The sequence below is a fragment of the Podarcis muralis genome, chromosome 10 (assembly GCF_964188315.1).
Source record: "Podarcis muralis chromosome 10, rPodMur119.hap1.1, whole genome shotgun sequence".
NCBI classification, from domain to species: Eukaryota; Metazoa; Chordata; class Lepidosauria; order Squamata; family Lacertidae; genus Podarcis; species Podarcis muralis.
In genome coordinates, this window is record NC_135664.1 from 69,292,856 (window position 1) to 69,313,575 (window position 20,720).

The window sequence follows — 20,720 nt, forward strand, 5'->3', positions numbered from 1 at the left end:
AGAGCTAAACTGAAGACCGCTATGATCCACAGAACTGGCACTGTTCAAGGCACCACATAATACGTGCTCTGCATTTGCAAGAAATCAGTCTTTGTGTGTGGCAGCACCTGAACTTCAGAACTCCCTGGCCATTGACAAAAGGGAGGCAGTTTCACTGTACTCTTCTTGTTACTTGCTGAACACCTCTACAGCTGCCATTCATTCATTTAATGACATTTATATACCACTTGAATGGGGAAAAACCCTCAAAGTCGTTTATGAATATAATAAAATTGTGAGTAAAAACAATTAAAACGCTTTTTAAAAAAACTAAAATGAGGAATAAACTAAAGGCGCATTAGCATTCTAAGTATCTGGGTAAGTACTGTAAAGGTAAAGGGACCCCTGACCATTAGGTCCAGTCGTGACTGACTCTGGGGTTGCAGCGCTCATTTTGCTTTATTGGCCGAGGGAGCCAGTGTTTGTCGCAGACAGCTTCCGGGTCATGTGGGCAGCATGACTAAGCCACTTCTGGCGAACCAGAGCAGCGCACGGAAACACCGTTTACCTTCCCACCAGAGTGGTACCTATTTATCTACTTGCACTTTGACGTGCTTTCAAAGTGCTAGGTTGGCAGGAGCAGGGACCAAGCAACGGGAGCTCACCCCGTCGCAGGGATTCGAACCACCGACCTTCTGATCAGCAAGTCCTAGGCTCTGTGGTTTAACCCACAGTGCCACCCGCGTCCCATAGTATCTGGGTAGGCCTGCCTAAATAAAAAATGTTTTTGGCAGGCACCAAGAAGAGTCCAGTGAAGGTGCCTACCTGATATCAATAGGCAGGGAGTTCCAAAGGCCGATTTTGTGCAGAAGCAGAACGGGTATTATGTGGCCTCAGTAGCAGTGCTGGTTCCTTATTGCCTCTTTAAGGTCAGAGCGAAACAAGATGAAGTCCCACCGCGAATCATGATCCAGAGTTTGCTAAATGGAAGAGGCTGTGCCTGTCCACAAGACTCTATAACTGGAGAAGAAAAACCAACACACAATTACTCCTGGGGTTAAAGGGTAGCAGCGCACGATAGCCATGCCACTCACCTGCTTATCAGACATGAGGTACAGATGTTTGTGATCCACAGAAAAAGCCATGTCCCGCAAGATTGGGCCTGTATCCACCACCTGGACAATCTCATACTCGAGGGCACCTCTGATGGGTCCATCGACACGGATCTGCAAAAACCAAAAAAGGGAGACATAAGGCAAAGGAACGATACGATACGATAATCTTTATTGCCATTGTCCCATACAGAACAACGAAATTGAAAAAATCTACATCAGACATTCAAAAACCAACAAGCCTGCTATCCCAACTATCCTAGCCTGGTTAGCCCCTAAAAACTCTGATACCCCATAATTGAATACAATATACTCACATAGAGACTACCTTAAAGGTAAAGGTAAAGGGACCCCTGACCATTAGGTCCAATCATGGCCGACTCTGGGGTTGCGGCGCACATCTCGCTCTATAGGCTGAGGGAGCCAGTGTACAACTTCCGGGTCAGGTGGCCAGCATGACTAAGCCACTTCCAGCGAACCAGAGCAGCGCACGTTTAGCTTCCCGCCGGAGCGGAATCTATTTATCTACTTGCACTTTTTGACGTGCTTTCGAACTGCTAGGTTGGCAGGAGCAGGGACTGAGCAACGGGAGCTCACCCCGTTGTGGGGATTCGAACCGCCGACCTTCTGATTGGCAAATCCTAGGCTCTGTGGTTTAACCCACAGCGCCACCCGGGTCACTCAGAGACTATCTTACACTGCGTTTAAAACCAAAATCACATTTGGATAGAAACTGTTTCTCAGGCAACTAGTCCTAATCTTTATAACCCTGTACCTTCTTCCAGAATTCTTTTGGAGGAAAAATCTTTCTAAATGTAGTCTTCTATTTGTTACATTATAGTCCAAATGTTTGCTAAAACTCAGTCTAAGTTTTTTTTAAAAAAAAATGTTTTAACCCCATCAGTTAACAAACATGGATACATATGCTATAATGTTATTGTTTTAGTTAAATGGTTTAAATGGTTATTAAGGAAACGATTATTTTCCTCCTTCCAATGAAGTACAGCAAAAAGTTCTCCAAATATAAACAGTTAACTTATTAAACCTCACCGTAATTTCACAATCACCTGCCTATGTATTTATGATAATAAAACTACTCTGAAAATTTATTATTCCAAAAATGAAACCTTCATACGGCTGTAAATATTAAGATTATACCAGCAAGAATGAGTCTTTCTGTAAAAGAAAGAAAGAAAGAAAGAAAGAAAGAAAGAAAGAAAGAAAGAAAGAAAGAAAGAAAGATTTAAATCAAGTCTTACTGACTAGTGATTTAAACCATGATTTAAATCAATTTGATTTAAATCAAATCCACCCTGCAACCAGTCTCCGCTTTCAAAGTCCCGCCCCATAGCCAATCTGGCAGCCCTGAAGGACCCTGACGTAACAACATTAATTCCATCTCCCCAGAGCCCTCCCGCCATGCAGTTCTATTCAGCCAGGAAGGCTGCTATTAAAAACAGCCGCCCAGCTCTCTGCAAAGGTCAGCCATCAGAGGGACCCTGCTGGCATCTGTTTCTTTGCTTGTTTGTTTGTTTGTTTGTTCGGATGCTATCTGGGGCTGGCGGTCATATTTATACCCACTGAAGTATCAAGGCAATTAATATCCTCTCCCAGTAGCAAACAGATGCTTGCGTTCAAGCCTTCCAGCTTCAGCCTGGCCCTGAATGATCTCCTTAATGAGCAAACAATACTATTAATCTTTAAAGGTGCAGGCGCCTTTGCTCTCCACCCCTCTCTAGCCTGGCCAAAGGATATTCCTCGCTAGGCTAGGCTAAGCTGGCGGCAGGCAGCACAACATCAAGGCAGGGGAAATTCCAGCAGCTCTGGGGTAATAGGGGCAATCCTCTTGGGGGCAGACTTCCTGGATTTTGAGACCGCAGCAGCCACCATCTGCTGTCATCATGGCCAATGGCCAGGGAGAACGAAGGCTGTAGCTATAGATGGGGCAGGGGAGATTTCCTGATTCAGTTTCCATGTAAAGTCAGAGCGAGCAAAGTCACGCTGCCCGATGCAACACGCGGACCGAAACACAGCCATCCTTTTGAAACATGTACTTCTCTGAATTTTTGCAGCATAGTTAAATGAATGAATGAATGAATGAATGAATGTACTGAGATCATCAGGGGGTTTGGGCTGGGTGTTCATCAGTATGCAGATGATACCCAGCTCTACCTCTCTTTTAAATCAGAACCAGTGAAGGTCCTGTGTGAGTGCCTGGAGGCGGTTGGAGGATGGATGGCGGCTAACAGATTGAGGTTGAATCCTGACAAGACAGAAGTACTGTTTTTGGGTGACAGGGGGCGGGCGGGTGTGGAGGACTCCCTGGTCCTGAATGGGGTAACTGTGCCCCTGAAGGACCAGGTGCGCAGCCTGGGAGTCATTTTGGACTCACAGCTGTCCATGGAGGCGCAGGTTAATTCTGTCTCCAGGGCAACTGTCTACCAGCTCCACCTGGTACGCAGGCTGAGACCCTACCTGCCTGTGGACTGTCTTGCCAGAGTGGTGCATGCTCTAGTTATCTCCCACTTGGACTACTGCAATGTGCTCTATGTGGGGCTACCTTTGAAGGTGACCTGGAAACTGCAATTAATCCAGAATGCGGCAGCTAGACTGGTGACTGGGAGCAGCCACCGGGACCACATAACACTGGTCCTGAGAGATCTGCATTGGCTCCCAGTACATTTCTGAGCACAATTCAAAGTGTTGGTGCTGACCTTGAAAGCCCTAAATGGCCTTGGTCCAGTATACCTGAAGAAGCATCTCCACCCCATCATTCAGCCCAGACACTGAGATCCAGTGCCGAGGGCCTTCTGGCAGTTCCCTCATTGCAAGAAGTGAGGTTACAGACAGGTGAGGTTACAGACAAGTGAGGTTACATGCGCGAGTGGCAAAACCCGGAAGTAATGCGCTCCATTACTTCCGGATCACCGCGGAGCACAACCTGAAAATATTCATCCCAAAGCTACTTCAACCTGAGGTATGACCGTATTAGGGGAAGCTGTAAATATATGTATATTGGCCAAGGGGAAATACATTAAAAATGGGGCACGTTAGGAGAGAGGTGCATTAACATGCTGGTGGGTTTTTTCACGTGCTGATGAAGAAAGAGAGCACAAACTCATGTGGAGAACACTGCTGGGAGTTGTTTATGTTTGTTTTCCAACGTATTTCTTACTGATAAAGAATTTGGTGTGGCGCATGCAAATTTTCATTCTGAAAGCGTGGCCCAGAAAAGAAAAGAGAAAGTTTGAGAACCGCTGATTTAGAACATTTTTACCCTGCTCTACAGCCATAAAGGCTCCCCAGCAGATTATGTATTATCAAAACTAGACCGTCCCAACCTGCGGGTTTAGGAATCTGATACAGCATGGCATTCAAGGTGTAAGGGGCAGGGAAGGGAGAGGAAAAGAAGAAGAAGAAGAAGAAGAAGAAGAAGAAGAAGAAGAAGAAGAAGAAGAAGAGTAGTAGTAGTAGTTTGGATTTGATATCCCGCTTTATCACTACCCTAAGGAGTCTCAAAGCGGCTAACATTCTCCTTTCCCTTCCTCCCCCACAACAAACACTCTGTGAGGCTAGTGGGGCTGAGAGACTTCAAAGAAGTGTGACTGGCCCAAGGTCACCCAGCAGCTGCATGTGGAGGAGCAGGGAAGCGAACCCGGTTCACCAGATTACGAGTCCACCGCTCTTAACCACTACACCACGCTGGCTCTCAGGAACCAACATCTAAACCATCATAGAATTATAAAATTGTAGAGGAATGACCAGCTGGCACAGTTCAGGGCCAGGAGGTCCCTGATGGAGCTGTCTTCTCACAGCAAATCTGATGGAGCGAGCTCCGCTTTGCAACTCTCCCACTGCTGGAATGAAGTGGGATGGGAATTTAAGCATCTACAATGAATAAATAAGGTAAACAAGGTCCACACCAAGACCCTGGCAACACTGCCCAATAGGTGTGCCTCCCCATCTCTGCCCAAAGCCCCGGGCCTTATTCCCTTCCTTTCATAAATTAATATTGTTAGAAACTATCGGATTAAAGTGGTTGAAAGCTCTGTTTTGACACACATCATTTTACTTCAATTCGCTTGTGGAAACAACTCAGAGGTCATGAAAGAAAGAAGGTTAACAACAGGAAGATTTAAAGGAACTATTAGAAATGACTATCAAAAGCTGCAGAGATAATGAGATGATCAGAGCCCACCCTCTGAACTTGAAGCATGGGAAGTCCCAACAAAAAAATTATAATTTTGCAGAATATTTGCATTATTTGATACGTATATGTATAATTTGGAATATTTAATGTGATTGGATTGGATTGCTAGAACGGAAAACTTAATAAAAATGATTTTTAAAAGAAAAAAGAAAGTTCCGTTTCGACAAGGCGCAACTAGTCCTGGTGCTCAGGGCATCAATCCAGCCTGCCCTGAGCACAAGTCGGCCAGAGCATTACGACCGAAGAGATGCCTCCCTAATGCCTTATTGCTTTTCCAATATCGGTTTCCCTCCCCTAGTTTATGAATCTAATGTCCCCCAAAGGACGGGCCGTAACTCTTTGCTGGTTGCCATTCCCAAGGTGGCAAGAGGAAGCAGGTCCTGAGCATATGATCTAACACCGAGGCCGTTATATATGGGAGGCATTCCAGCTGTTCCATTGATTAAGGCTACATGATGTCGCTTTATTGATCCTGCTGATCGGGGAGGGCAGGCAACCATCAGGAGGCAAGGGGAGGGGGGTCATTGGAAGCGACGCACCATCTTTCCCTCATTTACGCTCTCCTCCGTCCAGGCTTAATGGCCTGCTCTAATTTGTCTAATGTCTGCTAACAGCCAATCAATTGGCAATAAAACTCGGGCTGCGTCTTCGCTTGCAGGAGGCAGCCGCAAGGGCTGATTTGCAAACTCTGCAAAGTGAAGATCGCTGCCAAGGAAGATTCAGGGTTCTCCCCCCAAATCCCAGGTAATGTCTGGGCTAGAATTTGCAGCTGCTGCTGTGAAGAGGAAGCCTTTATAGCAGGCACAGGCAAACTCAGCCCTCCAGATGTTTGGAGACTACAATTCCCATCAACCCTGACCACTGGTCCTGTTAGTTAGGGGTGATGGGAGTTGTAGTTCCAAAACATCTGGAGGGCCAAGTTTGCCTATGCTTGCTTTATAGTAAGCAATAAACACTATGCATTGTATCAAATTGTAGATTTCAAGTCTCATAAAGTTCAACGAAAAAAGCACTATCCTGTAATATTACATATGGTATGTACAATTGTTTATGGGTTTTTTTAAAATTAATTTTACTGTAAAAATGTGTGAGGTTACAATATTGTATTCATTTGCATTACCTAGAGCCTGTTCTACTGATGAGCCTAGGATGGCGAAACAAGGCCATCCCGTCATGGGGACTGGAACCGCCGACCTTCTGATCGGCAAGCCCTAGGCTCTGTGGTTTAGACCACAGCGCCACCCGCGTCCCTTGCTTGGAGGGATATTTTTGCACTAATAGCACAACAGAAGCAAGGCAAAGCACACAAATGCACACCAAAAAGAAATTGTGGTGTAGATAGTTGCAGGCTTTTTTGCAAGACGTTCTGGGGTATGCACCAACTAGAAACCAAGGTATCATCTAGCGCTCAGTGGTGCTGACCCCACCAACACACAACCAGGCTTGCCGGCCAACTTCCTTTCTCCACAACAGAAGGAGGAGGAGGAGGAGGAGGAGGAGGAGGAGGAGGAGGAAAGTATGGATTTGATATTCCACTTTATCACTACCCCAAGGAGTCTCAAAGCGGCTAACAATCTCCTTTCCCTTCCTCCCCAACAACAAACACTCTGTGAGGTGAGTGGGGCTGAGAGACTTCAGAGAAGTGTGACTGGCCCAAGGTCACCCAGCAGCTGCATGTGGAGGAGCGGGGAAGCGAACCCGGTTCCCCAGATTACGAGTCCACCGCTCTTAACCACTACGCCACACTGAAAGCAAGTCAATGTTTTAAAAATCCATATCAGCAACACACACATCTCATTCTACTCCCAGCACAAGGCAGCAGCTGGAGAGGCGGCCAGCAGGACACCTGGGCAGCTCTGCTATTGGCAAAGATGTAGGTTGTAATCCAAGGAAAGCATCGCCCAGTGACCCCTTTGTTAAGCCGGACACCCAACCGAGATGCAAAATTAGGTCAAAGCAAGGCCTCTGTGTAAATCAAAGGGCTGGAGCGTTGCTGATCCTTTCCGGCACACTGTATAGATTGCACACACATGGACTCACACAGGGAGAAAGTTCAAGTAGGTCATTGCTTTCCTGGAAACACCTAAGGTAGGAGCCGCAGTACAAAGGACCTCCCTCTCCACGTCCTCACTGTATGCCAGCCAATCAACAACGTCCTCTGGGTGGCTCACAACTGTGCAAACCACAAAGCTGAATCAATCTATGAAGAAAGGGACCGACCACAGCAGCCAGCATATAACCATCATAAGGCAACATGAAAACAGAGCCATAACCCAGCCAGCGAGGAAAACAAAATAGTTCAAAAACTGGAAAGCATTTTTTTTTAACCCTAGTTGTTCAAAGTTCTGGGGAAATAATAATAATAATGTCTTCACCTAGCATGGAACATATCTTCTTCTTTTATTTATGGGCTATCACTTGTAGCCGAAGCAACAGGTGAGCCTCTCTGGACAAAGTGTCCTATAACCGGGGAGCCACCACCAAGAAGGCAGTGCGCATATGTCTAATGTTTGGCATGTCCATAATCAATGAGCCACCTCTCAAATAAACCTCTCCTGAACGTGTAATATACTGTACTTGAGTCAATGTAAAAGTATATTCCCCCGCCCCCGCCCATCACTAAGACCCTTCTCTGTGTCACCCTGCCATCAGCAGTGTGTGTGAGAGAGACACTGAGGGATAGGGCCTTTTCAGTTGTGGTGCCCAAATTCTGTAAAAGCCTCCCTAGATAGGTGACTGTGGGCCCAAGACTGTCAGCTTTTAGACAGTGTGAAAAATTGTTTTTTAGAACCACTGCCTCCTTGAGATATTTCAGTCAGAAGCAATTTATTTATTTGGATGCCTCCCCCCCCCCCCCCACGATGTTCTTGTTTTGTCTACTGTGAGTCACCAAAGACAGAATGTGAATGAATAAACTACACTATTAGCATTATTATTTCACATCTAGACAGTGCTTCGTTTGATAAATGGACATGTCTGCTCTGTTCTGTCCAAAGGACTGAGCTAAAATGCAGCTCGCTCTTCACAAAACTTTTCACTGTCTTTTGGGCGATGCAAACAGAGTGGGGGACATGCACAGCACAGTCCCGTCCTCTCTCGGAAAGCACTTTGCCAAAGAGGCAGGGGCAACGGAATGCGAATTGGGACCGGTAGGGCAGATGGCAGGGAGATTAACAGTAGGTGGCGCCAGAGCCCATGAGAGGAACCAGAGCCATTGGCAAGCAGAGCCAACTAATTCTGATTCTAATTCTGGCCCTATCCCATTCCCTGTTGAGTTCTACGAAGCCAGCACAGAAAGCCCCTGGTTTCTCCAGAATGTCTCTGGGGCCTCTGTCAGGGCCCTGAAACATAACTGGGGAATTAAGGTGAATGGAGGTGAATGGAGGTGAATTCAGCCACCTTGCCTGGTGCTTCTCTTCAGTGTCCAGTATCATAAAAAGAGAGAAAGTTTAATTAAAAAGAAAAATGGAGATGGGCATGAGGAGCAGTGGGCCCTGGCATCTGCCTGACCATGCCAAACTTGGCACAGTTGAGAAGAAGAGGGAGAGCCGTGGCGTTTGCCCTCCTAGGTGTGTGACATCATACTGGGTTCATAAGAAAAGGGTTAACTAATTGTAAAATGACCAACCAATGGGAACCCAAGGGGAGGAGTTGGAGTCTAACTCTGAGTGGTTGAAGGGATGCGGGTGGCGCTGTGGGTTAAACCACAGAGCCTAGGACTTGCCGATCAGAAGGTCGGCGGTTCGAATCCCCGCAACGGGGTGAGCTCCCGTTGCTTGGTCCCTGCTCCTGCCAACCTAGCAGTTCAACAGCACGTCAAAGTGCAAGTAGATAAATAGGTACCGCTCCAGCAGGAAGGTAAACGGCGTTTCCGCACGCTGCTCTGGTTCACCAGAAGCGGCTTAGTCATGCTGGCCACATGACCTGGAAGCTGCACGCTGGCTCCCTCGGCCAAGAAAGCGAGATGAGCGCCGCAACCCCAGTGTCAGTCACGACTGGACCTAATGGTCAGGGGTCCCATTACCTTTACTAGGGTGGTTGAGAAGTCAGTCTGGAGTTAGAGAGGAGATGGAGAAGATAAGTCTGTGGGTTGGGCTAGTCTGATGTGAGAGAGTGAGAAAATCTGTTAAGAGGAGTCAGTCAAACAGTTGATATAATCAGCCAGAAGGTAATAGGAAGGAATAGGCCGGTAAAGAAACTAAAGTTAAGAAACTGACAGGAATATTATCTGAGAAACCATAAACTTGTTAAGGCTTATAAACTAACCTTGTTTATTTGGTTCAATTTTAACAACTGTCTGGACTCAGTGTTTTACCCGAGAGTAACGGGTTGGTGGCAGCGGGGAAGCGAGCACAGTGGTGGCACAGGGATCAATAGACCGTTAAACGTCCGGGGACCCTGTGTGATCGCCACAAGAGCCTTCGCGTACTGGGGACATCCCCATGGACACAACCCACTAGGAATGTCTTATGCAGAAGGAGAGCTCTTGCTCATCTCAGCAGGGGAGAACATTCTGGGCTTACCTCCCATTTCACCATCCTCAGAGTCCTGTACCCCAAAAGCCAGCGATAGCCTTGGGCGGCTGGCCACGGTGGGAGGTGATTCAATTCACCTCCATTTCATCTCTCCTCTGAGTGGGGGCCCTCCGCGCCAAGCCCACACAACAATAACATTCCCCAGTCAATTGACAGATGACATAATTTTTGAAATCTTGGTTTACACACACTCCCACCGCGCTGGCTGATTGATAAATTAGACACTTACAAGGCTTGTGCTAATCAATGGGAAGCGTTCGTTTGTAGCAACAAGAGGCAAGCTCGGGAGAGCTCATTTTTCAAGGTAACAGCCTGCCAAGAGCAAGCATTTTTCAAGGAGCCCTGCCAAGGCATCCATTAGCCGAGGCTGGGCTCACCCCAGAAGCAGCCGGCCTCTGCCAGGAGGAGCAGGCCCTACCCTTCCTGGGGGGTTGTGACATTGGGCAATGGATTTCCACCTTCGACGGAGCTTCACACACAGTGTCCTGCAGGACATTTAGTATGCAAAGAATGTCAGTGGCTGTGGATTCTCTGCACTGAGTTTCTAAGGTATTATAATCACAGAATAGTAGACTTGCAGAGCTGGAAGGGACCCGAAGCATCCTCAAGGCCCAAACCCCTACAATGCAGGAATCCCAGCTAAAGCATCCCTGACAGATGGCCATCCAACCTCTGCTTAAAGACCTCCATGGAAGGAGAGTCCACAACCTTCTGAGGACATCTGTTGCACCGTCAAACAGCTCTTAAGGTAAAGGTAAAGGGACCCCTGACCATTAGGTCCAGTCGTGGCCGACTCTGGGGTTGCGGCGCTCATTTCGCTTTATTGGCTGAGGGAGCCAGCGTACAGCTTCCGGATCATGTGGCCAGCATGACTAAGCTGCTTCTGGAGAACCAGAGCAGCACACAGAAATGCCATTTACCTTCCCGCCAGAGCGGTACCTATTTATCTACTTGCACTTTGACGTGCTTTTGAACTGCTAGGTTGGCAGGAGCAGGGACCGAGCAACGGGAGCTCACCCCGTAGCGGTGATTCGAACCACCGACCTTCTGATCAGCAAGTCCTAGGCTCTGTGGTTTAACCCACAATGCCACCCGTGCTCTTACTACAGAATATAATTTAAAGCACGCCCAATGGTCATTTAAACTGCATGATGGGAACTGTGATTTTTTACTCACAGAGCCTCATTTCCATACACCCTTCATTCCCAGGATTCGTTTGTTTGCTTTCCCCGGCTTCAGAGGGTAGGACTCGAACAGTGGATTCAAGTAACAAGAAAGGAGATTCTGACTAAACATCAGGAAGAACTTTCTGACAGTAAGAGCTGTTTGACAGAAGGAGCATCTTCACCCCCATCGTTCAGCCCGGACACTGAGGTCCAGCTCCGAGGGCCTTCTGGTGGTTCCCTCACAGCAAGAAGCGAAGTTACAGGGAACCAGGCAGAGGGCCTTCTCAGTAATGGCACCTGCCCTGTGGAACGCCCTCCCATCAGATGTCAAGGAAATAAGCAACTATCTGACTTTTAGAAGACATCTGAAGGCAGCCCTGTTTAGAGAAGTTTTTAATATTTAATGCTGGGTTGTGTTTTTAATATTTGATTGGGAGCAGCCCAGAGTGGGTGGGGTATAAATAATAAGTTGTTGTTGTTGTTGTTGTTGTTGTTGTTGTTGTTGTTGTTGTTGTTGTTCTTCTTCTTCTTCTTCTTCTTCTTCTTCTTCTTCTTCTTCTTCTTCTTCTTCTTCTCATTCTGTTTGCTACAGCCTCAGTTTTGCCTGTTTGGGATCAACTGCTTGCTTAGGCACCCAGAAGCAAAGATCAGGACCCTGCCTGAGAAAGCTGGAGAATTCATTCCTAATCTTTCCTTTCAGGAAGTCCTAGCTGGTTTAGCGGCACTTCCATCCACATAAACACATTTGGGAATCTGTCCGCATGTGCTGCTGACTGCATGAGGATGCATATGACGTGATGCTTGGAAACTGTTCTTGCAGCGACTCACTTGCAAAGCTGGCAGGCCAGACACTGTTCTTCAGTTGGGGATGAGATCACGCCTGCCTCACGCACATGGAATGCAATGATGACCTCCTGGGATCTGGAGGGGGGGGGATGACTCCAGAGAAGTATAGCATCCTTTGCCACAAAGGGGTCTTTGACTGACTGGTGTGTGTCATCAGGGAAACGGGACTAAAGGCTTTTTGAGATCACCACGATTTCCCAAGCAATGCACAGCCACTTGAAAAGAAGCTAGCCAGACTGCAGCAGACAGATGTACATGCTCAGACTGAGAGTCAGTGGGCACTCAAAGAGAAACAGCTCCCCTCTTTGAATCACACACAAACAAACACGCACACAAACACCACACATGGATGAACTATTGGAAAACTGAACTCAATTGCCTACTGGAACTCTTTGGCACGCATAGTCTGCAGTGTTTGGCTTGTGTTTGTTTCTGTTACAGAGTAGACTTTGCCGGTTACAAATTGTTAGGACTTGCGTTTATCATAGAACCATAACAGGGCAGCGTTGGAAGGGACTGCAAGGCCCATCTAATCTAACCCCCATGGAATCACAGTTAAATAACCCCAGACAGATGGCCATCCAACCTGTGTTTAAAAACTTCCAGTGAAGTCTGGCGGAAATGACTGGCAGAATCTGAAACCAGGGAGAAGAGTCGGTGGAAGAAGATTGGAAAAAATTTAAAGTATATTTACAGAAATATTGTAAAATAAATGAATGTTAGAAGGATGCTGGAAAGAAGTTATATGGCTTCAGCAGAAATGTTATAAAGAATTAAGTAAAAATAGATTGTTAACGGGTCAAAGTGTAAAATTTAAGGTTAAATTGCGTCAGATAAATTATGGAACAAAATTTGAGAAAGAGGGAAAGGACTTGCTGAAACAATTAATTGAATTAGAATACAAAGAAGGGAGGTGTGAGGAAGTCAAGGAAACAAGTAAATGAAAGATAAAGATATGAAAATACTGGATGGGTTTGTTTTTTTAAAATGTTTTTGTTTTTAAATGTTTTTGTTTTTTCTTTTGTATTGTTTTGCTGTATTGTTGTTTTTTATTGTATTTTCTTTTATTTTTGAAGTATTGTAACTTTTTATTGTTTGTTTTTCTTTTTTTCTGTAATTGTTAAACTTTAATAAATATCATTTAAAAAAAAAACAACTTCCAGTGAAGTCTTCTCCAGTGAAGCCCATTTCACTGTCGAACAACTCATAGGGGCCGTCCACATTTCTGCTTAGAAACACATGCTTGACCCACACTTTCCAGGCATGAGCCCAATCAGTTTTCCCCTTGACTTGTTCCTTTCCAAGGGAAAACCCACTCTCTAGTGCTCAATCAGAGCAAGCATCAATCCGGAGAAAACTTAAATTGTTGTTTGCTCCAACTGAATGCTAAAGAGTGGTTTTCCCCAGCCAGAAAGCAATGGGACACGAATCCATTACTTCAGGTCCTACTCTCTGGAGCAGCAGAAAACAAGCTTGCTCCATCTTCCATGTGAGAAGCCATTCAGATCTTTGAAGATGCTGTCATATCACCTCTCAGTCTCTTCTCCAGACTAGACAACCCAAACTCCCTAAATCTTCCCTCATAAGGCTTGGTTTCCAGACCCTTGATCATCTTGGTTGCCCTCCTCTGCACACCTTCCAGCTTGTCAATATTCTTCTTAAATTGTGGCACCCGGAACTGGACACACTATTCCAGGTGTGGTCTGACCAAGGCAAAATAGAGTGTGATTATTACTTCCCTTGACCTGGACACTAGACTTCTGTTGATGCAGCCCAGAATAGCATTAGCCTTTTTTGCTGCTTCATCACACTGTTGACTCATGTTAAACTTGGGTTCTGCTAAGACGAATTGTTTTTGGTCACGTGTACCACTGTCAAGTCAACGGTCCCCTATTCTATATTTCTGCATCTAATTCCTTAGAATAAAAACGTCATTATTATAGGAAGTGCATAACTTCAATAGGAGTGTGTGTAAACCAAGTTTGTAGATCTAACCTAACAAATCTAGAGATGAAGGCAGCTATGTTTGCTCCCTTCTTCTCAGAGGATAGATTCAAGGTGATCTCTCATCTTGAGGTCCCACAGAGAAGTGTAGGAGGAGGAAGTTGTAAACAGGATTCAAACTAAGATGTACCTATCTAAACATCAAAGAGGTAGGGAGGTCAGCCAGGCAGTTAACTTAGAATCATAGAATCATAGAGCTGGAATAGACCACAAGGGCCATCGAGTCCAACCCCCTGCCAAGCAGGAAACACCATCAGAGCACTCCTGACATATGGTTGTCAAGCCTCTGCTTAAAGACCTCCAAAGAAGGAGACTCCACCACACTCCTTGGCAGCAAATTCCACTGTCGAACAGCTCTTACTGTCAGGAAGTTCTTCCTAATGTTTAGGTGGAATCTTCTTCCTTGTAGTTTGGATCCATTGCTCCGTGTCCACTTCTCTGGAGCAGCAGAAAACAACCTTTCTCCCTCCTCCCCAGACTTGGGATAGTCTGGAATAGACTAGGAATCTGGAGGTTCTTAACTTTATCTGACTTAACCACACAAATCCCTCTTTTGAAATGTAAATCTTTCAAAATGTAAATCACAATTCCTGCACGTATCATAGAGAGTAGGGAGGCATCTGAAAATCCAAGAGTCCAGGAGCCCTTATGAATGCACTGGTAGCCCAAATATGTCCTGAAACTCTGGTAATTTGGGGGTTACAGCAACAGTGGCTGGATTGCTCAGAGCAGACCTGTTATTTTGCTGCCAGTGCTGCCTGCAGCCTTGCACAATACCTAGCCTCTTTATTTATTTATTGGGAGATTTATAGACTACACTTTCATAAAAAAATATATATGGCAAGGTAGTATACAGCACACAATATTACAATAAGAGCAGTAAAGGTGTCCATAAAAATGTTAGTCAATACTGGTCAGTTATAAAGAAATTCACACTTCAAAGGCTTGTCTGAGTAACATGGCCGTTAGGAGATGTCTAACAGAAGGCAGGGATGATAGCTGCCAAACCTCTCCTTGCAGGTAGTTCCACAGGGCAGGGTCTGGCACACTAAAGGCTCAGTCCCTAGTAAAGTCTGGCTGAACCTCAGGGGTGTGGAGGAATCACAAGAAGGGCCCATCAGAGGATCTCAGTGATCGAGGCAGACCATAAGGAATCTGACAGTACTTTAGGCCTAATATGTGATTCTTCAGGGGGTTGGCTACATGATCCTCAAGGGTCTCCTCCAACCCTACATTCCTATGTTTAGGGTTCTTTGTGAATTAACCAAATAACATCAAACCCAGCCTGGTAGCCACTTAACGCAGTTTTCTCATCGTCAATGTGTTTGTTTCATAGAATTAAGGAATCATATAAATGTAGAGATGGGAGGGACCACACGGGTCGTCTAGTTGCAGGAATCTTTTGCCTAACATGGTGCATGCTGTTTGGATGCCTGGTTATCGTCTTTCGAAGCAACTGCTCTATTCCGAACTTAAAAATGGAAAGCGTAATTCCGGTGGTCAACAAAAGAGGTTCAGAGACTCTCTGAAGGCAAATCTTTAAAAAATGTAGAATAAACACGGACAACTGGGAAACACTGGCCTGTGAGCGCTCCAGTTGGAGAACAACCTTTGCCAAAGGTGTCCTGGGCTTTGAAGACGCTCAAACTCAGGACAAAAGGGAGAAACGTGCTAAGAGGAAGGCACGCTTGGCAAATCCACACTGTGATCAACTCCCAACCAGAAACCTACGTCCCCACTGTAGAAGGACGTGTGGATGCATAATCGGCCTCCACAGTCACTTACGGACTCACTGTTAAAACTGTGTTTATGGAGGAAAATCTTACTCGGCTACAAGTGCTAGCCAAAGAAGAAGCTTGAACCCACAACCCTGAGAATAACAGTCTCATGCTCTACCAGCTGAGCTAAGCAAGAAGGATTTGCTTATTGCTTCTTTCCAGGAGGGAGCTCAAGAAGACATACACATTTCTCCTTCCCGTTTTATCCTCATGATGACCCTGCAAGGTAGGCAAGGCTGGGAGCGAGTGATGGACGTGAGGCCACACAGTGAGTGGGGGATTCAAGCCCTAGTCACTCCTGACACTCTAACCTCTCCACCACCGCATTGGTCCAGAGCATGGGTAGGCAACCTAAGGCCCGTGGGCTGGATGCGGCCAATCGCCTTCTCAATCCAGCCCGCAGATGGTCTGGGAATCAGCGTGTTTTTACATGAGTAGAATGTGTCCTTTTATTTAAAATGCATCTCTGGGTTATTTGTGGAGGAGTGGGGATGCGAACCCAGTTAACCAGATTACGAGCCTACCGCTCTGAACCACTAAACCTCCCAAGTTCAACCCTGGCATCTCAAGGTAGGGCTGGGTGAGAAGGCTGCCTGAAAACCTGAAAAGCCTCCGCCAGCCAGTGCCCATTAATACTGAGCTAGATGGACCAAAGACCATAGCTGTTGGAGCCAGTGTGGTGTAGTGGTTAAGAGCGGTGGACTCGTAATCTGGGGAACTGGGTTCGCGTCTCCGCTCCTCCACATGCAGCTGCTGGGTGAGCTTGGGCCAGTCACACTTCTCTGAAGTCTCTCAGCCTCACTCACCTCACAGAGTGTTTGTTGTGGGGGAGGAAGGGAAAGGAGATTGTTGGCCGCTTTGAGACTCCTTCGGGTAGTGATAAAGCGGGATATCAAATCCAAATTCCTCCTCTGTCAACCTTCCCTTTTTTGCAGGAAATTCCCTTATTTCACCGCTGTTTCCCGCTGCTTCTCGCTGCTATCCCGGATTGTTAGATATCCTGTGGACTGTCCCCAGGACAGGTGAGGCTGCTGATCCCTTATTTTCAAATCTGAAAGTTGACAGCTATGCTAATGACCAGATACAGGCGCCTTCTTCCGCTCCTAAGCCAGGGGTAGGCGACCTAAGGCCCGTGGGCCAAATGTGGCCCAATCACCTTCTCAATCCGGCCCCCAGACGGTCTGGGAATCAGCATGTTTTCACATGAGTAGAATGTGCCCTTTTATTTAAAATGCACCTCTGGGTTATTTGTGGGGCATAGGAATTTGTTCATATTCCCCCCCCCAAAAAAAAACAGTCTGGCCCCCCACAAGGTCTGAGGGACAGTGAACCGGCCCCCTGCTGAAAAGGTTTGCTGACCCCTGGCCCAGAGTGTTGCCTGCTGCTATGAGCTACCTGTGCCAAGCTTGTGTGCGGCATCGAATGTTTTCTTTCCATTCTGCTTTGCCTGTGTTCCTGGCTAGTTGAAGCGACAGCTCAGGTTGATGCCTCTCCCTCCTCTGTCCTTCCTTTTGCTGTCCCTGAAGCGGTTCGAGGAAGGCGGGGAGAGGGAAGGAGGGAAGAGCGAGGAGCGCCTGTCGCTCACCGGCCTGAGCAATCGCCCTCCTTTGGGAACCTGAGGCAACCCGGTCAATGAAACTCTACCCAAAGTGGTTTTGACATGAGGTCACGGACCGAGACAACGCAAGGTCAGGAGTTCAGCGTCAATACAACAAGTGCCAGTCACTGCACAAAGGCGGCGGAGATCAGACATGGCTATCAAGCAAGGGCTGTCCGCAAGAGCAATCGAGCACCGAAGACAGGGCACTGGCGGCTGCTTACTTCGGAGACGCTTCTCTCGGACTGCGCCAGGCCTTTTCTCTACTGCCAGGTCTCCTCAGCCTCCCGCCCCCTGCCTTTCAGAGACAGACAAGCCAACAAACCAATAAAGAAAGAAATCTCACAAGAACATAAGATGCTCCCTCCTGTTCTCACAGTGGCCGATCAGATGCCTGGCAAACCCACGGGCAGGATCTGAGTGCAAGAAGTCTCGCCCCTCCTGTGGTTTCCAGCAACTGGTATTCAGAAACATGGCTGCCTCCAACTGTGGTGGCAGAACGTGGCCATTGCGGCTGGGAGCCATTAGCTCTTCCATGCAACGTGGAGAAATATGGTAGCTAATGGAACCATGGTGAATTCCTGAACCACAGGATCAAGTGCTTGTTCTATGAATAATTGAAAAAAAAAAGAAATCAGAACTGGATGGAGAATTAAAGCTTTGGCATTTGCTTTCATGGACAGGAACAAATACAGTGGTACCTCTGGTTGTGAACAGGATCCGTTCCGGAGCCCCGTTCGCAACACGAGAGAACGCAACCCGCGTCTACACGGGTCACGATTCGCCACTTCTGCGCATGCGCGTGACATCATTTTGAGTGTCTGCACATGTGCAAGTGGCGAAACCCGGAAGTAACCCTTTCTGGTACTTCCGGGTCGCCGCGGGATGTATCCTGAAAAAATGACGCAAACGTAACACGAGGTATTACTGTATTGTAACAAAAGGAAAATATGATATATTGTAAAAAAAAACCCAGCAGAATGCAATCGGGAGGATAATAAATCAGAAATGGAAGTTGAGGGAAGTCCAAAGGGAGGGAGGGGGAGATATTATGCAAATTGTATGTTGTGGATAGAAGTATATTTGTGATGAGAAAAAAAGAAAATTAATTAAAAAATAAAATAAAAGAGAATTAAAGCTTTGAGGGTATAACTGAGCACTAAAGCCTTTTTAAAAAAATTTAGAATCACAGAATTATAATGTTGGAAGGGACCCCGAGGGTCATCTAGTCCAACCCCCTGCAATGCAGGAATCTTTTGCCCAACGTGGGGTTTGAACTCACAACCCTGAGATTAAGAGTCTCATGCTCTACCAACTGAGCTATTTCATTGCACATTCTATCTGTTAGCTTATGAATTTCTCTATACTTTTTTTTCTTGCAGTCTCTCGTTCTGCGTAAGGTGTTTTTGATAGATCTTTTTTTTAAAAAATCACTATAAAAAAATTGCACATTGCTTTCAATCGTTTTAAAATTTTTAAGGTTGCAGCTGATAAATTCTTATTTACTTACATTATGGGCACCTGCTTTCACAGAGTATAATGTAGGGTTGCCATATTTCAAACAGTGAAAATCTGAACAGAAAAGTTTTTTGTCCAAAGTTGTTGAGCTGCTTTGGCCAAATCACAAAAAAGACTTTTTGAGCTTTTTTTAATGGAAAATCGGCAAAAACAACACTGCCGACACGGGTTGCCTTACACCCAGTTTTCCCCAGACATTTTGCTGATTTCCGGATATCTTCAGGAAATTCTGGATGTATGGCAACCCTACATAATAATAGATAAAGTGGTACCTCGGGTTAAGTACTTAATTCGTTCCGGAGGTCCGTACTTAAACTGAAACTGTGGTTGGTTGGCATGCATATTTGTGGTATGACAAAGTTAAGATCAACAAGGCCTTTAAGAACCATATTGTCAGAAAAGCAGTGTTTAATGTCTGGACAAAATACAAAGACTTATTGGAAAATTAAACTCCAAGGTGGCTCTCACCTTTGGAAGCTAAGGCCCGGAAAAGACCCAATATGGAAGCCTACTGGCCAAAATATTGGGAACTGTTAGAAAAAGATGGAGATAATTGGAAATTGCAGAGTATGGAGAAAATGAAAGACAAGGTGCGAGACTGGTTACACTACGCTCAGATTAAGGAAATTTTTAAAAGTGACAAAAAGTTAGGATTCCAGGTGGAGAAATCGAAGTTGGAAACAGAACTGTTAGAACCTAAGACTAAGGTACTTTCAAGAATGTATAACTTGCTGTTGAAATGGAACACACAAGACGAAATGGTTAAGTCGGCTATGATAAAATGGGCACAGGATATTGGGCATAACATTATGTTTGAGGACTGGGAAAGGTTGTGGACCACTGGGTTGAACTTTACTGCATGTAACGCTTTGAAAGAAAATGTAATGAAAATGATATACAGATGGTACATGACCCCAGTTAAACTTGCCAAAATATAGCATTCGTCTGATAACAAATGTTGGAAATGTAAAGAAAATCAAGGAACATTCTTCCACTTCTGGTGGACTTGCCCTAAAGTGAAGGCCTTCTGGGAAATGATATATAATGAGCTGAAAAAGATATTTAAGTATACCTTTATCAAGAAACCAGAGGCCTTTCTTCTGGGCATTGTCGACCAGAAGGTGCTAAAGAAAGATAGAACATTTTTCATGTATGCAACAACAGCAGCAAGGATACTACTCGCTAAGAATTGGAAAACTCAAGATCTACCCACACTGGAAGAATGGCAGATGCAACTGATGGACTATATGCAACTGGCGGAGATGACTGGCAGAATCCGAGATCTGGGAGAAGAAAGGATTGAAGAAGATTGGAAGAAATTCAAGACTTACCTACAGAAATATTGTGATTTAGTGGAATGTTAAGAAGGATGCTTGGTTATAAATAATTGGCCATCACTAAAATAGATCAGGAATTGATGATAAGAGAGATTAAGAGAAACAAATTTGCAGGAGAATTATTTTATTGTATTTAAGTAAGTGGTTATAGATTTGGAAATAAGATGATAATTTGCTTGACAAAAATTTAATAATGATGTAAGTGGGAGCGGGAGACGTGAGGAAGTTCAAGGATATTATGAAATTTTGTTAAAACAAAGTAATAATGTTTATTATTATTGTATTCTTTTTTCTAAAAACTCTAATAAATATTTATAAAAAATAAAAAATAAATAAACTGAAACTGTGGTACCTCAGGTTAAGAACAGTTTCTGGTTAAGAGCGGACCTCCAGAACAAATTAAGTTCTTAACCTGAGGTACCACTGTATTATTATGAACACTACACGCCAGCAAGTTAAGTATTTCATTCTGAAACTGCGTGCAGCAGTTACAACAGCAGCCAGGCTTTCTAGCTGCTTAGAGCTGCAGTCGCCTGCAAGAGTTATAGCGGAAATGTTTGAAAGAGGCAGCCTGTGGACCACCTCACGACTCTGCAAGTGAGTGCAAAATCAGACGGGTAATACATTTCACATTAGCC

The 20,720-nt window shown here is 45.6% G+C and overlaps 1 protein-coding gene across 1 annotated transcript in view; it reads right to left on the bottom strand.

The window, feature by feature from the left end:
• PLXNA4 (plexin A4) overlaps window positions 1-20,720 on the bottom strand; it is a 598,107-nt gene that overhangs the window by 266,717 nt on the left and 310,670 nt on the right. The window contains exon 4 of the mRNA XM_077935356.1: window positions 1,074-1,205. Coding sequence (XP_077791482.1) covers window positions 1,074-1,205 — 132 coding nt within the window. The remainder of the gene's footprint in view (window positions 1-1,073; window positions 1,206-20,720) is intronic.